At 38.0% G+C, this 21,889-nt stretch overlaps 1 protein-coding gene across 1 annotated transcript in view; it reads left to right on the forward strand.

Moving 5' to 3' along the window:
• The window catches only part of LOC119576759 (dynein heavy chain 3, axonemal-like), a 67,095-nt gene that overhangs the window by 21,965 nt on the left and 23,241 nt on the right, over positions 1-21,889 (forward strand). The window contains 17 exon segments of the mRNA XM_037924399.1: positions 2,962-3,109; positions 3,834-3,994; positions 4,699-4,821; positions 5,808-5,960; positions 6,539-6,716; positions 7,380-7,476; positions 7,586-7,646; positions 7,972-8,133; positions 9,638-9,876; positions 10,542-10,725; positions 11,181-11,366; positions 11,703-11,929; positions 12,736-12,814; positions 12,816-12,922; positions 13,530-13,758; positions 14,343-14,582; positions 21,451-21,611. Coding sequence (XP_037780327.1) covers positions 2,962-3,109; positions 3,834-3,994; positions 4,699-4,821; positions 5,808-5,960; positions 6,539-6,716; positions 7,380-7,476; positions 7,586-7,646; positions 7,972-8,133; positions 9,638-9,876; positions 10,542-10,725; positions 11,181-11,366; positions 11,703-11,929; positions 12,736-12,814; positions 12,816-12,922; positions 13,530-13,758; positions 14,343-14,582; positions 21,451-21,611 — 2,735 coding nt within the window.

The following is a 21,889-nucleotide window of genomic DNA, read 5'->3' on the forward strand; positions in this document are numbered from 1 at the left end:
TCTCCCCTTCCAACCTGCAGACGCTGGCGAGGGCACTGCAGCAGAAGGGCCGCCAAAGGAGACTTGGAATGTTCAAAGCCGTCATCAGAGGGGTTCTCATCCATCTATATATATATATCTATTTATTATTATTATTATTATTTTCTGGGATGCTTTATTTGTACATTTTTTTCGATACGTAATCTGAGTAGAGAAAACGTTGGCTCCGCTGTGGTTGATAATGGCTTTCATGTGGCAGCAAATAAACTCATAAACTTGTGTTTTTTATATTGATTTATTATTCATAGCTATAAACGTATTGGTTTGATTGACTTTGCTGTTGTTTGGAGATGGATTTTTGCTCGTAGTGCCGCTGGCTGCCTTGTGTACAGTACATGAGCGAAATACTTTGCTGAAGGAAGCTTAATCTACCTCTTCTGTGTTGGGTCACGTGATCGTTATTCTGACCCGTGGTGTAAGAGCCAGGTTTTTTTTTTCTTATTTTCTGATATAATTACTTCAAGTTTTCTTAATGCACAACCCCCGCCCCTTCACCTCCCTCTAACAATGGTAGATTATTAAAGAATGTTTTTCTTTTAAGCTGTCGACTGGAATTTGATTATTTTTGCAGAGACACTGGGCAGTATTACAGGGAACTTACGTAAACAACATGTCTAGCAAAAAGTCTGTGAGAGTAGAGTTTCTCTCTCTCTCTCTCTCTCTCTCTCTCTCTCACACACACACACACACACACACACACACACACACACACACACACACACACACACACACACACACACACACACACACACACACACACACACACACACTTTCTCCCCTTCTCTTTCTCTTTCTCCCCTCCCCACCTCTCGCTTTTTGACATATTCACCATTTACACTGTCAAGAATTTCCACATCGAGAACCCCTGTCCATCCCCCAACAGATACGAGAAGCAACGACGTATCACCTGTTCTTTCCAAAATTTTAAAAAAGTTTTTCACCCTTGTCGTTCTCTTCGAAAGTATGAATTGATCTGCACCAAGACCAGCGCACGCGATGGCCATGGCGTATATTTCCTCTTCTTGTATTTCGTCTCTGTTTGTTCTTCGCCTGTTCTTTTTATTTCTTATTCAATGTCTTCTCATTCTTTTATTTGCTATCGTGTTCTTATTTTCTTTTCGTTCATTTTTCTTCGTCTACCTTCATGACTTTAGTTGTTATTTCCGTGGTTCGTATCAGTTTTCTGAAACACTCTTTTTCAGTTTTCGTATCAAACAGAAATATACATTCTTATGAATTTGCAAAGTATTTCGAAAGGTTTTGTCCCTTTTTTTGTAAAGTATCATTTTTGTGTTGTGTTTTGTTTTCATCAGTGTGTAAGTAACATACACAAGAAACATGCAAACTTTTATCCAATATCCATATGTAATTATTTATTATATATATATTTTTTTTTTTTTCAAGAAATAACCCTTTCTTCCCTCTAAAAAACTTCGAACTGTACAAACTTCCTTCACCTCAGACCCTGTCCCTTCCACCCCCCTCTACCCTTTACCTCTCCCTGACTCCCTGTGCGCTGGTCGACCCCACTAAATTCATAACGAGGACCTTCCACGCGTCGAAGGCTCCATATCTATGTCTTTTTGTGTTTAAAAAAAAGGATCTTCAAATTTTTGGATAGTTCAAAATCACAATGATAATTCCGTGTACTGATAATGGCCTTACACTCATCCGAGGTAGGAAGCCATGTAGTTTCCGTGCATGAGTGTTGTTGGCATTTGCATGACCCGACTTCTGGTTTTGATTGTAAGCATGGGCAGGTTTGTGCAAGAGCATAGTCTGTGAACGGGAGAATGGATTGGGTTTCATTTTATTTAGATATATATGAATATGCGTATAAATACGTAGATAAGTAAATAAAAGAATAAGAATGTATTTAGCTATTTGTGTTTAGCTTTAAGATAAGATAAGAAAGAACCCTTTTCATTATAAACGTTCATAGATACTAACAAAAAATTGTTAAACGGCGTTTGCGGCACAATTAAATAACCTTTTACTTAAAATAACCCGATGAGGAAACAAATTATGTCCTAACTATATTTTTTTTATCTGAAGGACTTCTGTCTACGCATGTCTGAACTTCCCCTCAATTTAGTCGAGAAGTGGCGCGTATGTTTGTGCACAGTGTTGCCATTCTAGCGATTTTCCCCGCTAAATCTAATAGAGTTTTTGAGTTATGATCTAGCGGGGAAATGTTGAATGTTTACTCTATATTTAGCGTTTGTTTAAAGTCTTTTTTGAGCGGGAAAAAGATGAGCTTTTAATCTTATGTCTAGCGTTTTTAAAGTCCAGTCAAGCGATTTTTAAAGTCCAGTCTAGCAGTTTTGTGGCAATATCAATGGCAACACTGTTTGTGCATGGTTGGTAGTTAGTGAATGTGTACTTGTGCCTGTGTTCTTCGTAATGATTTTTAAATAATTATAAGCGGTGTTTGTGGTGTTTTAGTTAAACTGAAAGATAAACTGTTCATGTGTACAGCTTTAATCCTAGTATTCCCAACTCTTAAATAAACTCATGCCTTGTTCATTAAATTACAAATTACATACAGCTCCTGTTCAACTAAACTAAAATCACAAGAATGTAAATACCTAATCAGTATGCTGCACATAACCTAAATTTCAAAATGGAAGAAGAAAAAAAATCTCAATATGTGACTCATAACCTCAATACCAAGATTTAGGTCATCTTGTTAACTAAAAGTTTGTTTGTCTGTTTGAACTTTGTCCTTTGTGTCTCACTCTTGCCTTCTCTGTAATCTAAACTGAAGAAAAGGGAAAATCGTGTATGTCAGTTTAAAATAAACAGAACCAAAACTACAATTTTTCCTTCATAATATATAAGTAGGTCCAAATTTAACAAGTAGGAACGACATACTCCCGAGATTAAGTATACTTTATCGAGACTATATTACGCGTTGCAAAGGGTCTGGCCAGCGCGGTGGATAAGGTCGGCCGCGAGAGGAAGATGGGCGACGAGCGCGGCGTCCAGTTCAAGATTATCAACCCTAAGGCGCTCACGCTCGGCCAGCTGTACGGGGCGTATGACCCCTTTTCCCACGAATGGTCGGACGGTGAGGAGTCGCTTTCGGTCTCTCTTTTTCTTTTTCCTTTTTCCTTTTTTTTTCTTTCCTTTTCTTTTCCTTTTCTTTTCTTTTCTTTTCTTTTCTTTTCTTTTTCTTTTCTTTTCTTTTCTTTCTTTGTCTTTTCCTTTTCTTTTCTTTTTTCCTTTCTTCTCCTTTTCCTTTTCCTTTTCCTCTTTCTTTTTCTTTTCCTTTCTTTTCTTTCCCTTTTAATCTTTTCTTTTCTTTTCTTTTTCTTTTTCATCTTTTTTTTTCTTTCTTCTTCTTCCTCTGCTCTAAAAAGTATGGTTATTGTGTTTGGTTTGGGACGTTGAAATCAGAGTATAGACGTGTGTGATATAGAATGATATAGGTGTACCTGTCTATCAGTTAATTGATAGACTGATAAATTGATAGGTAGGTATAGAGAGAAATAAAAATAGATAGATAGGTAAACAGATAAATAGGTAGATTGAGAGGAAGGGGAGGAGAGTATGAGGGAGGTTAGAGAAAGAGACATAGAGAAGTATGTTTGTATATATATATATATATATATATATATATATATATATATATATATATATATATATGTATGTATTATGTATGTATATATACACATATATACATATATATCTGTGTGTGTGTAGGCGCAGACGCGCCTGCGACTATGACTAAACAAACCCCATGAAGTAATAGCACCCCTCTCCCCATCCCCCCCCCTCCCTCACTCCCGCAGGCGTGCTCGCGAAGACCTTCCGGGAGATGGCGACGTCGAACTCGGAGGAGCGGCGGTGGCTGGTGCTCGACGGGCCCGTGGACGGGGCCTGGGTCGAGAACCTCAACACGGTCCTGGACGACAACAAGAAGCTGTGTCTCATGTCGGGAGAAATTATACAGGTCGGGCTCAGTGTCAGGGAGGGAGGGAGGGTTTTGGGTGTGTGTGAATTATCAAATTTGATAATTGAGGAGTGTTAGTAAAAGTGGTTGTGTTAGTGATTAAAATGTGTTTATTATTGTTATAGTTATTATTATTGTTATTATTGTTATTATTGTTATTATTATTATTATTATTATTATCATTATAATTATTATTATTATCATTATTATTATTATTATTATTATTATCATTATTGCATTATACTTGTTGTTGTTATTATTATCATCATCTTTATATTATCATCAAAATCATTATTACAGGTATAATTATTATTGTTATTATTGTTATTATTGTTATTACTGATGTTATTATTTCTATTATTATTACTATCATTATTATTGTTGTTGTTGTTGTTTGTTGATGTTATTGTTGTTATTATTATTATTATTATTATTATTATTATTATTATTATTATTACTATCCTCCTCCTCCTCCTCCTCCTCCTCCTCCTCCTCCTCCTCCTCCTCCTCCTCCTCCTCCTCCTCCTCCTCCTCCTCCTCCTCCTCCTCCTCCTCCTCCTCTCTCCTCCTCCTCCTCCTCCTCCTCCTCCTCCTCCTCCTCCTCCTCCTCCTCCTCCTCCTCCTCCTCCTCCTCCTCCTCCTCCTCCTCCTCCTCCTCCTCCTCCTCCTCCTCCTCCTCCTCCTCATTTCTGTTCCCGCTGCAGATGCCAGGCAAGATGAGCGTCATGTTCGAGACCTCCGACCTGGAGCAGGCGTCGCCGGCAACCGTGTCTCGCTGCGGGATGATCTACATGGAGAACAGGCAGCTGGGTTGGAGGCCGCTGAAGGTCGGTTTGCGGTTGAGTGGTGGTTGCAGGTTGTGCTGGTGAGGTTGGTTGTGTTTGTGTGTGTTGTTGGTTGTGAGGTTGTGTTTTTTTATTGTGGCTGTGTGTTTTTGGTTGTGATTATGTGTACTGTTGGTTGTGGTTGTGAGGTTATCATTGTGGTTTTTTTTTTGGTTGGTTGTGGTTATGTGAATTGTTTTTATTGTTCCCGATTACGGGGTCAAGTAATGAGTATTGGCTTTGTGGGTCGAGGCTAAATTCCGCTTCTGTGTTGGGAATCGCGATGTTTTGTGGTTAAATGTTGATAGTTAGTTGTATGGCTAAATGATGAATTGGTTTTGTGGTTAAATTTTGATTGTTGATTCTTAACTGTTTGTTGTGCAAGTATAATGAAGTATTATTTTTACGAGTGATTGTGTCGTTATGTACTGGATCTTGATTGTATGATTGTGTGGTGAAATGTAAGTTGTTGATTGTGAATTTGACTGGTAACAGGAAGGAAATCAAATCCGTTTGCTATGAGACGGTTTTTCGTTTCGTTTCCTCCCTTAGTGTTCTCTCGTGGGGACAAGAAGAGTCTATTTCACGTTGCGAAAAGCGGAAAGTGACTTGGAGGAACTACGCGATGTTTTGGAAAAGTAAATGGATAAATGGGTAGATAGATGATTAGATAGGAGGGTAGGTAGACAGATATGTATATATAGATAGGTAGATTAAGAGAGAGAGAGAGAGAGAGAGAGAGAGAGAGAGAGAGAGAGAGAGAGAGAGAGAGAGAGAGAGAGAGAGAGAGAGAGAGAGAGAGAGAGAGAGAGGGAGAGAAAGAAAGAGAGATACATAGGTATACAGGCGGATAAATCGGTAGACAGATAGATAGGCAGACAGAGAGACAGATAAACAGATAAATAGGTAGATAGATAGATAGGCAGACAGTTAGACAGACAGATAAGTCAACAGAAACCGAAACCCTTACCTTATCCCATCTTCCTTAGGACTCGTACTTGGCCGCCCTTCCCGTGGCCGTGACAGATCCCGTGAAGGAAATGGTGAACGAGGTCCTGGAGTGGCTCCTGCCCCCCGTCTACGACTTCGTGAGGAAGAAATGCAAGTTTATGATCCACACTTCAGAGCTTCACTTGTTTCAGGTAGAATTCATTGCCCTGCTCTCCTCTCTCTCTCTCTCTCTCTCTCTCTCTCTCTCTCTCTCTCTCTCTCTTCTCTCTCTCTCTCTCTCTCTCTCTCTCTCTCTCTCTCTCCTCTCTCTCTCTCTCTCTCTCCTCTCCTCTCTCTTTTCGTTAATGTTAATGGCGTGTTTTTTTTTTCTTCTTCTTCTTCTTCTTCTTCTTCTTAAAAGTATTTGCGTTTTAAATAATTTCGGTGGTTGGATTTTAGAATCTGTATAACATTATTTCTTTGTAATTTGTCGAAAGATTATTTACTTAATAAGCATAATGGGTATGGTTTCATCTTCATAAATAGCATAATATGTACAATTCAGTCACTCAACCTAGTATTGAGAGAGAGAGAGAGAGAGTGAGAGAGAGGGAGAGACAGACAGACAGACAGACAGACAGACAGACAGACAGACAGACAGACAGAGAGAAAGAGAGATAGAGAGAGAAAGAAAGAAAGACAGAGACAGAGAGAGCGAGAGAGAGAGACAGAACAGAAATAAACTCTTAACGCTTATCTCTAACTCTCCCACCACTTCCTCTCGACACAGTCCTTCTCGCACCTGCTGGACTCCCTGCTGGACGAGGTCCGAGAAGCCGGGAAGCCCCTTGGTCCCAAAATCTCAGAGGACAAGATGACGACGCTCCTGCAGTCTCTCATTATCTTCACTATCCCGTGGACCATCGGCTCCACCATCACAGGTCAGGGTCTCTGGGGGTCAAATATCGGTTGGGGGGAGGGGTGGGGAGATAGGGTTTGTTGCGGTAGATGTAGAGAGTTTGTGAGTGAGAGGGGATGACTGGTTGGTTGAATAGTGCTCTACCATTGGGGGTGGGGCTGGGGGGGTGATGTTTCTCGTTTATATATGTACGTTTTCTACTGTTTCTTTAGGGTACCTGGGAGTGGTGGGGTGTATTTTTGTACGTGTAGATGTACGTTATATACACACATGCAAGCACACATCCACGCACACGCGCACGTAAACACACACACACACACACACACACACACACACACACACACACACACACACACACACACACACACACACACACACACACATATGTGTATATATATATATATATATATATATATATATATATATATATATATATATATATATATAGGTAGATAAATAGATAAATAGACGGGAAGATAGATAGATAGATAGGCAGAGAGATAGAGGAATAGATAGATATAAATATGTATGTATATTTTCCCCCTGACATCTATCATTCTCATTAGCAAAGCAACCACAAACCATCCCGGGATTCAATATCTACCTATCTTTAAAATTACCTGACACTACAGTCCTCATACCCTCCCCCCCCACCCACCCACACACACAGACACGGCATTAACTCCAAGAGCCTCGTTACTCTCTTCGCCAGGCACGAGTCGACGCCTATTCGACCAGTACTTCCGGAACCTGGTGCTCGGCCGCTACGATCGCTTCGCCAAACCAGATTGCTTTAAGCTGACGAAAGGGTAGGTGATGGGCGGAGGGGGTTATGTGCTCGAATCTGGGAGGGGGAGGGGGGGTGAGATTAAGACTGAGAGGGTGTTCGATGAGGTGAAATTATTTTGTCTGCTTAAGGATTTTAAGTACTGGAATCGGTTTGAAGATTGCTATCAACTGTCATTCCCCTCAAGTCCTAGTACCACATTGTTACACATTATATGATGTTCAATATCCCAACATGAAACAAAAAGGAATTCCTCTTACCACTTTCTCCTGATTAATACCAGTTCGTCATACCACAAAAAAAAAACACATTGCAGTTTTTATCAATTCCATTGCGTGGATAATACCAGCTCGCCATACCACCATAAAAAACAATAAAGATGATAATAATAATGTCTCTCTCTCCTTCTCTCTCTCTCTCTCTCTCTCTCTCTCTCTCTCTCTCTCTCTCTCTCTCTCTCTCTCTCTCTCTCTCTCTCTCTCTCTCTCTCTCTCTCTCTTTCTCTCTTTCTCTTTCTCTTTCTCTTTCTCTTTCTCTTTTTCTCCCTCTCCCCCCCAGGATGCTCCCCCCTGAGAGCGGTCTCGTATATGACTACCTATACGAGCGAGAGACGCAACGTTGGGTACCCTGGTATGATACCATTGATAAGGAGAGACTCGTTATCCCTCCCGACGCTAAGGTAGGCGTTGTGGTGACTTCCGTGTGATGACTGATGAGGATTTTTTTATGTATGAAGACGCTTAAGGACTTTTTTTAGTGATGATTTCTTGATTTTTAACTAAGGCGGCTTCATGACGTGTGTGTAATGACCTTGGTGATTTTCTTTTGTGATGACTTGTGTGTGATGGCTGTTGATGATTTTCAATTAAGTAGGCTCAATGACTTCTGTCTGAATATTGTTAATTTTTTTTTTTATGAGCATGGTTAGGGTCGTTTTGTGATGTATTTGTGGGATGACTATTGTTCATTATTTTTAGTGAGCATGTGGATGGGTAAGGTAGCGTTGTGGTGACTGTCATGTGAAAACTGTTTATGGTTTTATGGTGAGCATGGCTAAGGTGGTGTTATGATGATTTTGATGCGATGACTGCTGATGATTTGCTCTGATTATTCGTATGGCTAATATGATGTTGTGGTAAATGCTGTGAGATTATTTTTTTCTTTATTTATTTTTTCTTATTTTTTGGATACCTATGACTAAATTGATAATCATTATGATTTGTGATTATTCCTGTGTGGCGAGGGACTTACGTTTTGAGTAGATTGATGTCCTTAAGGACCAGATGCTACGGCCATATTCTCTACTGTGCTCTTTAATGATGATTTTATAAGCATGAATCAGTTTCAAAATATTGCTTTTAACACAATGACATTTGATGATTGTGAGAATCTATGGAAATTTTTTAAATTGATGTGATACTTGTAGACTTAAAAGCAAATTTTCCTAAACGAGCTTGCTTTTGAATTTCCAATAAAAGAACATTTACATCTAGCTTGAATATATATGTACGCTTGTAAGGTAAATATTACGTGCACTCGTAATGTACACTGATCCATTGAGCTTTTTGTAACAGCTGTCATTTCTCTCTGAACTGTCACTGATCCGTCTTGACACGCTTTTTGCATGCAATTCCCTGCTCCCAATTAAAACCGTGCATGTGGTGTCCCTCTTCGATCACCCAAGGATGTAAGTAGATATTTCGGAACATGCAATTTTATGTTCATTGTTTTCATTAGTAATTGCAATAGTTTAAAAGTAGTGGTAGGAGGAGGAGGAGGAGAATTATTACTAGTGGAAGTTGAGTAGTAGTAGTACTAATAATAGTTATAATAATAGTTATAGTATTATTAGTAGTAATATTAATGGTAGTAGTTGTAGTAATAGTAATAATAGTATAATAGCTATAGTATAGAAGGAGGAGGAGAAGCAAAAGGTAGTAACTATTAGGCATAGGAAATGACTTATAAAGCATATATGAGCATCATCATTACGATAAAGAAACCCAACCCAACCCACTCTTACCTTTACCCTTTACCTTTACCCTTTTTCCTTTACCCTTTACCCTTTACCCTTTACCCTTTACCCTTTACCCTTTACCCTTTACCCTTTACCCTTTATCCTTTACCCTTTACCCATTACCGTATCCAAGTAACCCACAACACGCACGCTGGGGCCTCCACAGGTCTCGACGCTCCTGATCCCGACGGCGGAGACAGCTCGCCTGGAGTTCTTCCTGAGGACCTGCCTGGACCACGACGTTCCCCTGCTGGTGCTGGGTCCCTCGGGCACGGGCAAGAGCGCCTCCACCACGAGCCTGCTGGTGGATCTCCCGAAGGACAAGTTCATCGTCAACATTGTCAATTTCTCGGCCAGGACGTCGGCCAGCCAGGCGCAGGATATCATCATGTCCAAAGTAGACAGGTTGGGAACGTGTTTGACGGGATGGTTTATTTATTATTATTATTATTATTATTATTATTATTATTATTATTATTATTATTATTATTATTATTATTATTATTATTATTATTATTATTATTATTATCATTTATTCATCTTTTATAATAATGATTGTTAATGATGGTGATTGTGTTTACCTTATGCTGATGAGATTGTGGTGACATTGATGGTAGCAGTAGCGATGGTCGTAAGATATAATGAGGTTAAAAATAGTAATATGATAATTAATAGTACTGACAATAATGATTTCAGAAATCTGATTGCAGATAGGTTGCATTATAATGTTTCCTTTGTTTCTTGGCTTTTTTCTCCCTTGTTTTCCCCAGCAAAAGATTTCATTAATCACTACAAGTATCACGTTTGCAAAGATTAATATCCCACACGCTCTTCTATTACGTAAATTTCGTAATTCATACCCAACTTGCGGGCGAAACGTTTTCTAGTTACGTTCATATCGTTAGTCACTACAATCTCATTTAGGCAAACGTCCTTATGTCATGCACATTCCCCTCACTCAGTCCTCAATCCCCTCCTGTCATCGAAACATCCTCCTGTTACGTAAACCTCTACACATGTTTCCGCCCTTAATATATTCGTCCATTCCCGCCCACGTCTCCTTCCCCCAGGCGGAGGAAGGGCGTGTTCGGGCCGGCCATGGGCAGGAAATACGTGGTGTTCATCGACGACGTGAACATGCCGCAGAAGGAGCCGTACGGTGCGCAGCCTCCGATCGAGTTCCTGCGGCAGTGGCTCGACCATAAGCACTTCTACGACAAGAAGGATACGTCCAAGATCGAGCTGGTGGATTCGGTGGGTTGAAGTCGAGTGCGGTTTATTCTATTTTATCTTATTTATTATTTATTTATCTATTTCTTCTTTTTCTTTTTTTTTTTTTTTTTTTTTGGGGGGGGGTGTCTTTGGTTGTGTTTGGTCTTGATGTTTGGGGGGATTTTTTTATTATTGTGGTTGTGGGTCAGTTTGATGTGTTTAAGTGGTTGTGAAGACGGGACTTTGGAGTTGGTTGGGTTGGGGTTTTTGTCTCTGGGGTTGGGGAGGGGGGGGGGTGTCGAGAGAGGGGGTGAGGGTTTTAGTTTGCTTTAGGTGGTAAGGTTGGGGATGATTTACAATGTGGTTGTGTTTTAGTTGTTGTGAAATCGATACAGGTTACGATCTTCAATTTCTTTCCATTTTCTTGTAGAGTATTTGTGCTGTAGTCCAGCATTCTCATCGCTCAACGTAAGTATAAAGAATGAGCGTCCTTGCAGTTATTCGTGGGCGCCATGGGGCTCCCGAGCTCCGGCCGCAACGCCATCTGCGGGAGGTTCACGCGGCACCTCAACGTGATCTGTATCGACGAGTTCGACGACGCGACGCTCGACAAGATCTACGGCTCGATCGTCAAGTGGCACTTCGCGCAGCACGAGGACGCGGCCATGCAGAGCCTCGACAAGGTAGGTGGATCGGGGACGAGGGTGTGGGGGGTTTTATTCGGGGATAGGCCGTGTTAGTTACGAGTGGATATTGTGGGTTATGTGAATCTCTCGAGCTCGCCATTCTAATATTATTTTCCTGATGGGTTAATGTTTGAAGGCGCTCTTGATGGATAATCTTCCGTCTGATTTAATTTCCAAGTCATCTTTTTCCGTCCACACGATGATAGCGATATATCCGCTTCCCCACAAAAAAAAAAAAATCCTTCTCGACAGAGAAATATCCTGGAACAAAACCCCTGAACTTATCCCTATCCACCCGAAAACCTCCCTCTCCTCTCCTTCCTCCTCCCACAGGCCGTGGTGGAGGCGACGCGGCAGGTGTACAAGCGGACCACCACGACCTTCCTGCCGACGCCTGCCAAGAGCCACTACGTCTTCAACCTTCGCGACTTCTCCCGCGTCGTCTCGGGCATCCTCCTCGTGCCCAACAGCGCCCTCAGCTCCTCGGAGAAGCTGGTGCGACTCTGGCTCCACGAGGTCTACAGGGTCTTCCACGACAGGCTGTGCGATGACGAGGATCGGTGAGGATGCGCCTCCGGGAAAAGGCCTTTTTTATTACGCTCACAAGTCTTTTATCATCATTATTATTATTATTATTACGCGGACAATTCGTTTTTTTTTTGTGTGTGTGATTATGCTGACAAGTCGTTTTTATTTTTTGAATTACGCTGACAACTCGTTTTAGATTTTTTAGATTACGTTTTAGTTTACGTTGACAGTTCGTCTTAGATATTATTTTCTCTTGTATATGTCATTCTGGATTGCGTTATCTTGCTTCTCGGGACATGGGGGTTGGTTAATTGTCACTGGGTTTGTTTTCGGCTTTGAGATGGATTTCTGGTAGAGCTAAAATAACGTAAATGAAAGTTGGATTATTTTCCGTAAATAAGATAATAACTATATACAAATTATTTTTAATGTTTCTAGTGCCTTCCTTTTCTTATTTTTAGCCACTCATGATTATTTCTCAGACGTCACCTTAAGAAGTTATCTAACAATTTACTCGTATCCAAAAACAAAAAACTCTGACAATCACAACAATGAACGTAAAAAAAAAACACGAAACATCTTTCTCGACCAAAGGCAAACAAACAAAAACAAACAAACAAACACAACACCGACTAGCAAACCTAAAACATTAAGAAAATTAAAACAGTGACCAAAAATAAAAAATAAAAAAAAATAATCAAAAAGAAAAAAAAACGAACTTAAAACATAAAAAAATCTAAAACATTTGACAAATCAAAACAACGAACCTAAAACATTAAAAAATAAAATATGAACATAATTAAAGCATAAAAAAGCATTAAAAAAAATTCCACCGCAGACAAAAATTCCTGAGCATCGTGCGCGAGGTGGCGGAGTCGGTGTTCGGACAGAAGCTGAGACACGTGTTGGGCCACATCGTCAACCGAAGGGGAAGACGAGGTCACGCCCGAACACCTCAGCCGCCTTATCTTCGGTGATTTCATGATACCTGATGCGGAGACGAAGACCTATGACGAGGTGAGGGAGTTAATTGTGGGTAATTATGGATTCCAGTCGCCGAAACAGAGATTTATGACGAGGTGAGGGAGTTAACTGTGGGTAAATTGTGGATTAGTTAGTGGTTAGGTTGGTTGCTGGATGATGCTTATTGTTGTCATTGCGTTATTATTGCATTTCGTCGTGATTGCAAGGGAGTGGAGAGATCTATTAATTAATTACCTGACTGTGTTGTGTTATGTGTGTGTGTATGTGTGTGGTGTGTGTGTGTGTGTGTGTGTGTGTGTGTGTGTGTGTGTGTGTGTGTGTGTGTGTGTGTGTGTGTGTGTGTGTGTGTGTGTGTGTTTACGTGTACTTATACGTATATAGATAAACAGAAATAAACATGAGCAAATAGACAGATAGATAGATAGATACCTACATGAATCAATCCCCCTCACCTTTACATTACAAACATAAAGGGAAATACAATTTCAGAAATTATTTCACTCCACGACAAAAGAAAAACAAAACAAAATACAAAATCCAACAATGATGATAATAATAACGAATCTGCAAAAAAGAAGAAAAAGTCGAAACTCACTCCCCCCTCCACCCTCCTCCCCCTCCTCAACCTCGCCTCCGTCAGATCCAGAGCATGGGCGACCTGACGCAGATGACGGAGAACTACCTGGAGGAGCACAACGCCATCAGCAAGTCGAGCATGTCCCTGGTCATGTTCCACTACGTAATCCAGCACGTGGCGCGCCTCAGCAGGATCCTGAAGCAGGACTCGGGTCATGCTCTCCTCATCGGCTTCGCGGGGTCGGGCAGGCAGAGCGCGACGAAGCTGGCGACGTTCATGGCGAATTACGATCTGTTCCAGGTAATGTGAGGGGGTGGTAGCTATAGGTCTTTGTTTCTCTGGTGGTTTGTCTGTTTCTGTTGTTGTTTTTTGTCCGTATGTTTGTTTGTCTCTGTTTCTTTTTTTGCCAATGTGTCCGTCTGCCTCTTGTTCATATTGAGACACTTCAGAAACCTTTTCTGGTGGAGGTCCGGCATCACGACGCAAGGCAGCTCGGCGGTGATTGGCTGACGGGCCCTAGATCCCGGTCCGGCTCTCCGTTTAAGGTGTCTGAAGTGTCTCTGAATATGAGCGTACGTCTCACTGTTTGTCTGTCTCTCTGTCTACTCTCTCTCTCTCTCTCTCTCTCTCTCTCTCTCTCTCTCTCTCTCTCTCTCTCTCTCTCTCTCTCTCTCTCTCTCTCTCTCTCTCTCTCTCTCTCTCTACCTCCTTCCCATCATCTCAACTCCTCCTCCTCCCATCTGCCTTCAGCTCCTCCCTAATTTTATTCAGCCCTCTCCCTCCCACCCCCTCCCTCTCTCTCCTTCTACCCTCCCCCTTCTCCCTCCTCCCCGGCCCACCCCCAGCCTCCCCCCTCACTCTCAAGCCTCCCCCCCTCTCCCCAGATCAAGGCGACGAAGGGCTACGGCGTGGCGGAGTGGCGCGAGGACATCAAGCGCGCCCTCATGAAGGCGGGCGGCGAGGGGCGTCCCACCGTGTTCCTCCTGACGGACACCCAGATCAAGGACGAGGCCTTCGTCGAGGACGTGAACACCCTCCTCAACACGGGGGACTTGCCTAACCTCTATTCGAACGAGGAGAAGGCGGAGATCCTCGAGAAGATCCAGCTGGTGGCGAAGGAGGAGGTGAGGAGGAGAGTGGATTGGTGTGGATTGGGGTGTGGATTAGGTGCTTTATTATCATTATTAGAATGCATTGGCTTTGTACTCGTAGGTGGAGTAGATGTAGGGATGTGAATTGTATCTGCATACACTGTTCTATTTATTTTTTTCAACCACTGTGTTTCGCTGCACTGTATCATGATAGCTTCTTGTGGTGTAATGCATTTTAGCTGCACTTTTACAGCACGAAATAACTTTCTACAAAAATGCTGCACCGGAGAATTGCTTCATCAAGGATATTATCTAGTATATGGTATAGCCTATCCTTGTTTCATATTGATACTCTACAACGTATTATTACACGAATGTCTAAAACCTATGATCACCTGCGTATTATTCCTACAAGCCATAGTAACAGGTCCATTTTGCACTTAATCTTTGCACAATACACTGACCTAGATAAACTCCAGGTCTTTTTTATTTCACATGCAAATCAACACTTCTACTTACTGATATGTCTTCAAGCAACAGATATCTAGCAACGTCCCATTGCCTAAAAAAGCTACAAACAAGTCATAGGCAGAAAGCGTATGAGAAAGTCGCTATTAATGTTTACAAAGGCCAACAGAGAAGTGGGATTGCGGAAAATGTTTTAAAGTATTCGTTTAATAGAACTGTTTGGCTGCTAATATCTTCGTTATTATTATTATTATTATTATTATCATTATTATTATTATTATTACTGTTGTTGTTATTATCATTATCTTTATTATTTTTTATCATTTACTAGTATATGATATTTTCATTGTCATTATTATTATTATTATTATTATTATTATTATTATTATTATCATTATTATTATTATCATTATTTTTATTAATATTGTTATCATTATCGTTATTATTATTCATGTTCATTATCATTATTATTATTAGAATTATAATTTTTATCATTAGTATTAATATCATTATTATTTTTATCATTATTTTTATCACTATTATTATTGTTTTTATTTTGTTAACATTTTCATTATTGTTTTTTTGTTATTGTAACTTTATTATTATCGTTATCATTATTACACTATATCCTGCATAATGTACAGCCATACAAGGATTTAGGATCCCTTTTCTTTCGGGTTCATCTACTTATCCATCAGAATAATCCCTACATATATTGCTATTGCTAGTATTCTGTATTTTGCAAGTGTGCAGGTGATAGTCACATGCGATACCTGATGATACACAACGTTAATTGAATCCGATTCTCTGACTACCTTATTTATTTGAGAAACACTATTGAATCGTGTAATAAAGTGCATTATTTATGGATTTTGTAAGAATAGTGTATTTTTCTGGGATCTAAACTGTTATAATTGTTATTGCTATAGTTTTAATTACTTATACAGTTATGTATAACGACGGAAGATATAACCCGTTAGAAAGTTTACTGTTAAGTAGACTGACATTCTGTCGCCCAAGTTATCATATTTAGTAACAACGTTATACTGTATATGTCAATAATGTATATAGTGTACAGAATAAAGTATACTCTTAACCCTTTAGTAGCTGTATATAAGATGTAGTTCATAATAATATTAATAACTGTATTATATAATACAATGTAATATATTTTAATGACGTAAGACACCAGTGTACTTTAGCAGCAAGACGCCTTTAATAATGTAGCTCTTACTATCAGATACATAGCTGTTCTATCTATTTGTCTATCTGTTCATTCATCATTAAAAAGAAGAGGCAAAGTGAGGACTCTAATACACTGGCATATCCTCGTAGTAAATCATAGTACATGTTGAACAGCCCTACACTGCATCACATCAAGTGGTACAGTTGTGCATTGCAGTGCATTTTTAGTCTTATACCAGCCTTTTTTCACCACATATCGTCAGCCACAACACTAACAGAACGTGCGATGATATATGATTTTTTTTTTTTTTTTGTTTTTTTGTTTACAACACTAACGTAGCAAAAGCATTCTGGCACTAAAATAATTTTCCATATTACTAATTTTTATATAAGATGTTGCTTTTACAGAAGATTAAATAAAATCTTTTTTACATAAATAGAAATAAGGATTATTATTTTTTGTATTCGTTTGAAACACCTGCATGTTGAACTAAAACACACCATAAACCTTTTTCCTAAGATTTCTGGATAAAAAGATATATAACTGCTCTGTAGATTTTAAAACTTAAAATACATATTTTTCTGTAGATTCCAAAAAATAAAAGCTTTTAAGTAGACGAAGTAGAAAAACAATAAAATAAATTATAGAAAAGAAAACACTAGGAGGTTCTCACCGCCTCGTAAATACAACAAGAATGACATCACTTGAATGCAATTAAATCTGCACTTTTTTTTTCTTTTTTTCTTTACGTAACACTTTTAAATCCCTTTCCACAGTGTTGCAGGAGAATCGTATTTTCATGATGTTTTGCATTATTTTCCAGGGGCTGGACGTGGTAAGATTTTAGATTTATTGCATGCTAGTTTCTATTTATTTATTCATTTATTTAACAATATATGTATTTATAATTAGAGAGAGAAAAAAAATAGTATATACTCCAGTTCGTGTTTGATAGAAATTCAGGGACAAAAATAGAAAAAGGGTAAAAATACATAAAAAATGAAAAAAAAATGACTGGAGAATTCTCGTTGTTGTTGTTGTTTGTTGTTTGTTAGCGGCAAGTATTCCACTGTACAGGAAGTGATTTGATGTTGCCATAGCGAGAGTAGAAAATTTTGCTTTGAGAAGTTCGAGACTGAGAGTCTGAAGGAGGCTTTGAATGCGCAGTCAGGCCGGCTTTATTTTCCTTATTTTTATTTTTCATTTCTTTCGTTTTTCTTTTCTCCTTTCACCCTCACTTTACTTCGTGGTCGTTTCTTCACACCCTTTTTTCGTGTGAGTTTTACGAGTGACAGATGATGGTGGAGGGGGGGGGGTGAATGGAGGATTACATATTCTGTACAACAAGGATTCTTTTACATTTAATTCGTCTAGAAGATCAGGTCGATTGGATTTGTTACAAGTACCGTCATCTGTTGCTTGTGAAACTTCCATTAATCTTTATTCTCACAAAGTACTTCATATATTTTTCTGCCTTCATTTTTTTTGTCTCGTTCTTTATCGATTTATCTCCCTTTCTGTCTTTCTTATTTTTTCGCCCTTTGTTTCGCCTTCTTGTCTCCTACTCCTACTCCTCTCTCTCTCTCTCTCTCTCTCTCTCTCTCTCTCTCTCTCTCTCTCTCTCTCTCTCTCTCTCTCTCTCTCTCTCTCTGTGTTTCTCTTTTCCTATATCTACCTGTCTATCTGTTCTATCTATCTATCTATCTATCTATCTATCTATGTATCCATTTCTTTCTCGTCTTTTCACTCTATGTTCAAAGCTTCCCAAACCCAACAACAGAGGGATAAGCTTGACATTCTCTTTCACTCAAATAAAAAGGAAAAAAAAAATCCCGTAGCTGGCAAAATTCTTTCTCGTTTCGAATCCAGCCTTATGGGAGAGAGAGAAAAAAAAAAGTTGATGTAAGGATATAATCAACTTGCTTTTTTATTTTAATTCTAATTCGATTTTGATTTGTGGTGTGTGTAGACCTTAGATTATTTCCCTTCCTCGTGTATCGTGGCTTTTTTTTTTTAATTGTTTAAGGACATGATTCTTGACGGAATTTGGTTCGTGATGAGAAAGAGACACAGTAATGGTAATAATAATAATAGTAATAATAATAATAATAAATAATAATAATGATAATAAGTTGTAACTAGGCTTAATGTGAATATAAAAGCTATAAGTGTAAACAGAAATAATTATGAATGGGTAATTATGAGTATGGATGAATAATTGTGGAAAAAAGTATAAAAAAATGACCGTGAGTGAATGAATAAATATGAGGATATATGTCTTTCTCTAATCACTGAGTACGGAGATGTATTGCATAATTATGAGTAGGAAAATTAATAAACTTAAGTATAGATATGGAGAAATTAAATATGGAGAAATATGAGTGAGTATAGTGAGGCCTGTGAACTTGAATACACACGAGTATGACTGAAGGTGATAATGAGTAACTTTGCGTATAAATAAACCTTATAAATCTGGGCCTGTTACTGACCACGTGATATCATACCCCGAGACGTGCACCGGATCTGTAACAAAAGCCAATCTGTTCTTTTCTTAGTGTGAAGAACATGAAGAACAAGATACGGTACCAACGGGATGAGTATTTGTTATCTCCTAAAAAAATGAATACATATATAGATAAGAATAGAAGAGAGAAATATATATCAGGTGATTTTCTGATTATTCGTTTTGTCTGCATGGGAATTATTAAGTGAAATGTGTCTAAGGTGTAGAGATAATATTATTATGGTAAGATTTAAAGTTAACAATAAGGTAATGTGTGTAGAAGCCTGTACATATATATGTAACTGAGGATGATTTGCATATTAGTGAGTGTCCGTCTTCATCGTGTACTAATATAAACCTACTGTCTTTTTTTATTCTTTTATTATTGTTTTATTAATGGGGGAGATGTAATTAAGAGGTTGATGATAATTAAGTAAATGTAATATATCCGAAAAGCATCATTTTAAAAATAATTACCATCGCAAAGCTGTCAGATATCAAATGATTATCATCAACTGCTTACTAATTACCAAATAATCATCATCAGCCAATTAACTGTCAGTGTAATATCACCATCAGCTAATCAGTAATCGAGGAATCATCAACTGTGCCGCCTTGTCATCAATGGGTTACCAAATGTCGCCTTTTTTCTAATGTCACTTATGATTAAATGCTTGAATTTCCCTAAGATATCTATATTTTCTTTTCACATTTGTTCATTTCTATTTATACGTTTCATTTATCTATTCTTCATATCTATCGGTTTATTTGGTTGGAATATCTGTTTCGTCATCAGTATCTAAAAACAGTCATTAAAGTGATCTTTAAAAACTATCATTAGATAGGTCATCAAAACTATCATTAGGTAGATCATTAAAAACTATCATTAGATAGGGATTATGTTATGTTATATATAATAATATTTCCTCTGAATGTGTCATTAAGAAAGCACATTCCTTATGAAAAATAAAGCATTCTAAAGATCTTAGACACATTAAATCTGTTCTCTTTTCTTAGGCCATTGGTGTCGCCTCATAACATGGTCTCTCTGAAACCACATAATCGCATTATGTGGGTTTGTGAGTTGCTTTGTTTTCTTCTTCTTCTTCTTCTTCTTCTTCTTTTTTAGAATTCATTCAGTGAATATTTGTTGCAGTTGTTATCATTGCTTTCCGATTGGTGATTATAAAGGTGATGGTATAATTAGGATATTGGTAGAAATAATTATTTGGTAATGATGAAAGTAATTATACTGAAAATTATGGTAATGATACCGGTAACAATGATAATAATACATTAATAATATATTTATATGGTTAATAACTATAATCGAACACGACTGATGATCATTACTATCCCAATAACTTGTCTCACAATCATATAGCAATTGTTCATAACGATCATAGTAATATAATAGATAAAAATGGTGATATAGAAGTAATGATGTTAACAATAATGATTATGATAATGTCTGTTGAGACTACTGCAAGGGATACTAATGATGGTAATGATAATTGTAACGAAAATGATGATGATAATGGGAATAATATTGCTAATGATTGTAATACATAGTAATGATAACAACAACGATAGTGATAATGATCATGACGATAATGAAAACAGTAGTAATACTAATATGAACTTTAACAATATTGACGATAAGAATAATGATAATTTTGACAATAGCAATGATAATAATCCAATGATGATGATATAGTTATCATTTTTGTAAACAATAATATAATCATTATTATTATTATTTACATAATGATAGTAATGGTAAGATAATAGATATATTGGTAAGTAGAGATTCCTATTCTCCGAAATAATACGATTTAGTTGCCCCAATAGAACATTAAAATGATTCGTAGTGATTCATAATTTTCAGGTATTCAGTCTGGTTAATAGTCAACTGAAATGTAGTGATATATATTGTATGAGAGTTTTTGCTCAGGACAGTCTCCTAAATGACTTTTTCTTAACTTGACTTTTCTTAACTTAATTGTATATGAAAATCATATCCTAATTATCTACAGAATGTATGTATGTATGATAATGTTTATGTAATTCACCTGATGTTAGGTAGCAATGAAATTTCTTCTTCTATATCAATAGGCTTTATTTAATCGAAATCTGTAAAAAAAAAAAAAAAAAAAAAAAAAAAAAAAAAAAATAATATATATATATATATATATATATATATATATATATATATATATATATATATATATATATATATATATATATATTATGTATATATATATATATATATATATATATATATATATATATATATATATATACATATTAACGAAGCCTAATCAGAGATTTATGATTTACGTTTCCTTACTAATTGAATTTAACAGTAAACGTATCATGAATTTACAAAACTCGACTTTGTGTTTTTTCTAACACCTTTGTGGGGAGATATAAATGCTTCACCAGTCTTGTTCTTAATTAATTAATCATATCAACCAGACATCAATTAACGTAACATTATTTCATAAAACGTAACTTGATTTTTAAACCTTGAACACCTTTGTAAGGAGATACATATTATTTTCTTATTTTTAAAATCAAAATCTAGTGACCTGCAAGAGTACAGAAAAAAAATATATTTACCAGAATTAACGTAGCATTGTTTCACAAAACGAAGCTTGACCTCATGAATATTGTGCTATAACCTAACACTCCACCGACGGCCGTGATAACACCCCGACTTCTTCCAACTTCTCCACCACAAGGGCAAGAAAATGGACGCCTCGCCGCTCACTCTCTACGGATACTTCATCGACCGCGTCAGATCCAACCTGCACCTGGTGTTGGCGGTCTCCCCCGTCGGCGACACCTTCAGGACGAGGCTCAGGACCTTCCCTTCGCTCATTAACTGCTGCACCACCGATTGGTAAGTCGTTTTTTTTCTTAAGGGGTGGGGGTGGGAGAAAGGGGGGGGGGTTATGTGTTCAGGATTTCTTTATTTTCGTTTTTCTGTTTCTTTTCATTTTTATCGTTTTTCTTTCTTTCATCTCCCCCTATAGAGGGAGAGGGTGAGAGGGATGGGAGAGGGAGAGTGACAGAGGGAGGGAGTGACACGGAGAAAGAGGAGGAGAGAAGAGAAGGAGGAAGAGAGAAAGGTGGAAGAAAGGAAAATAAAGAAATAATCAACAAAAGTTTTATCAATAA

Source organism: Penaeus monodon, chromosome 9 (assembly GCF_015228065.2).
Source record: "Penaeus monodon isolate SGIC_2016 chromosome 9, NSTDA_Pmon_1, whole genome shotgun sequence".
NCBI lineage: Eukaryota > Metazoa > Arthropoda > Malacostraca > Decapoda > Penaeidae > Penaeus > Penaeus monodon.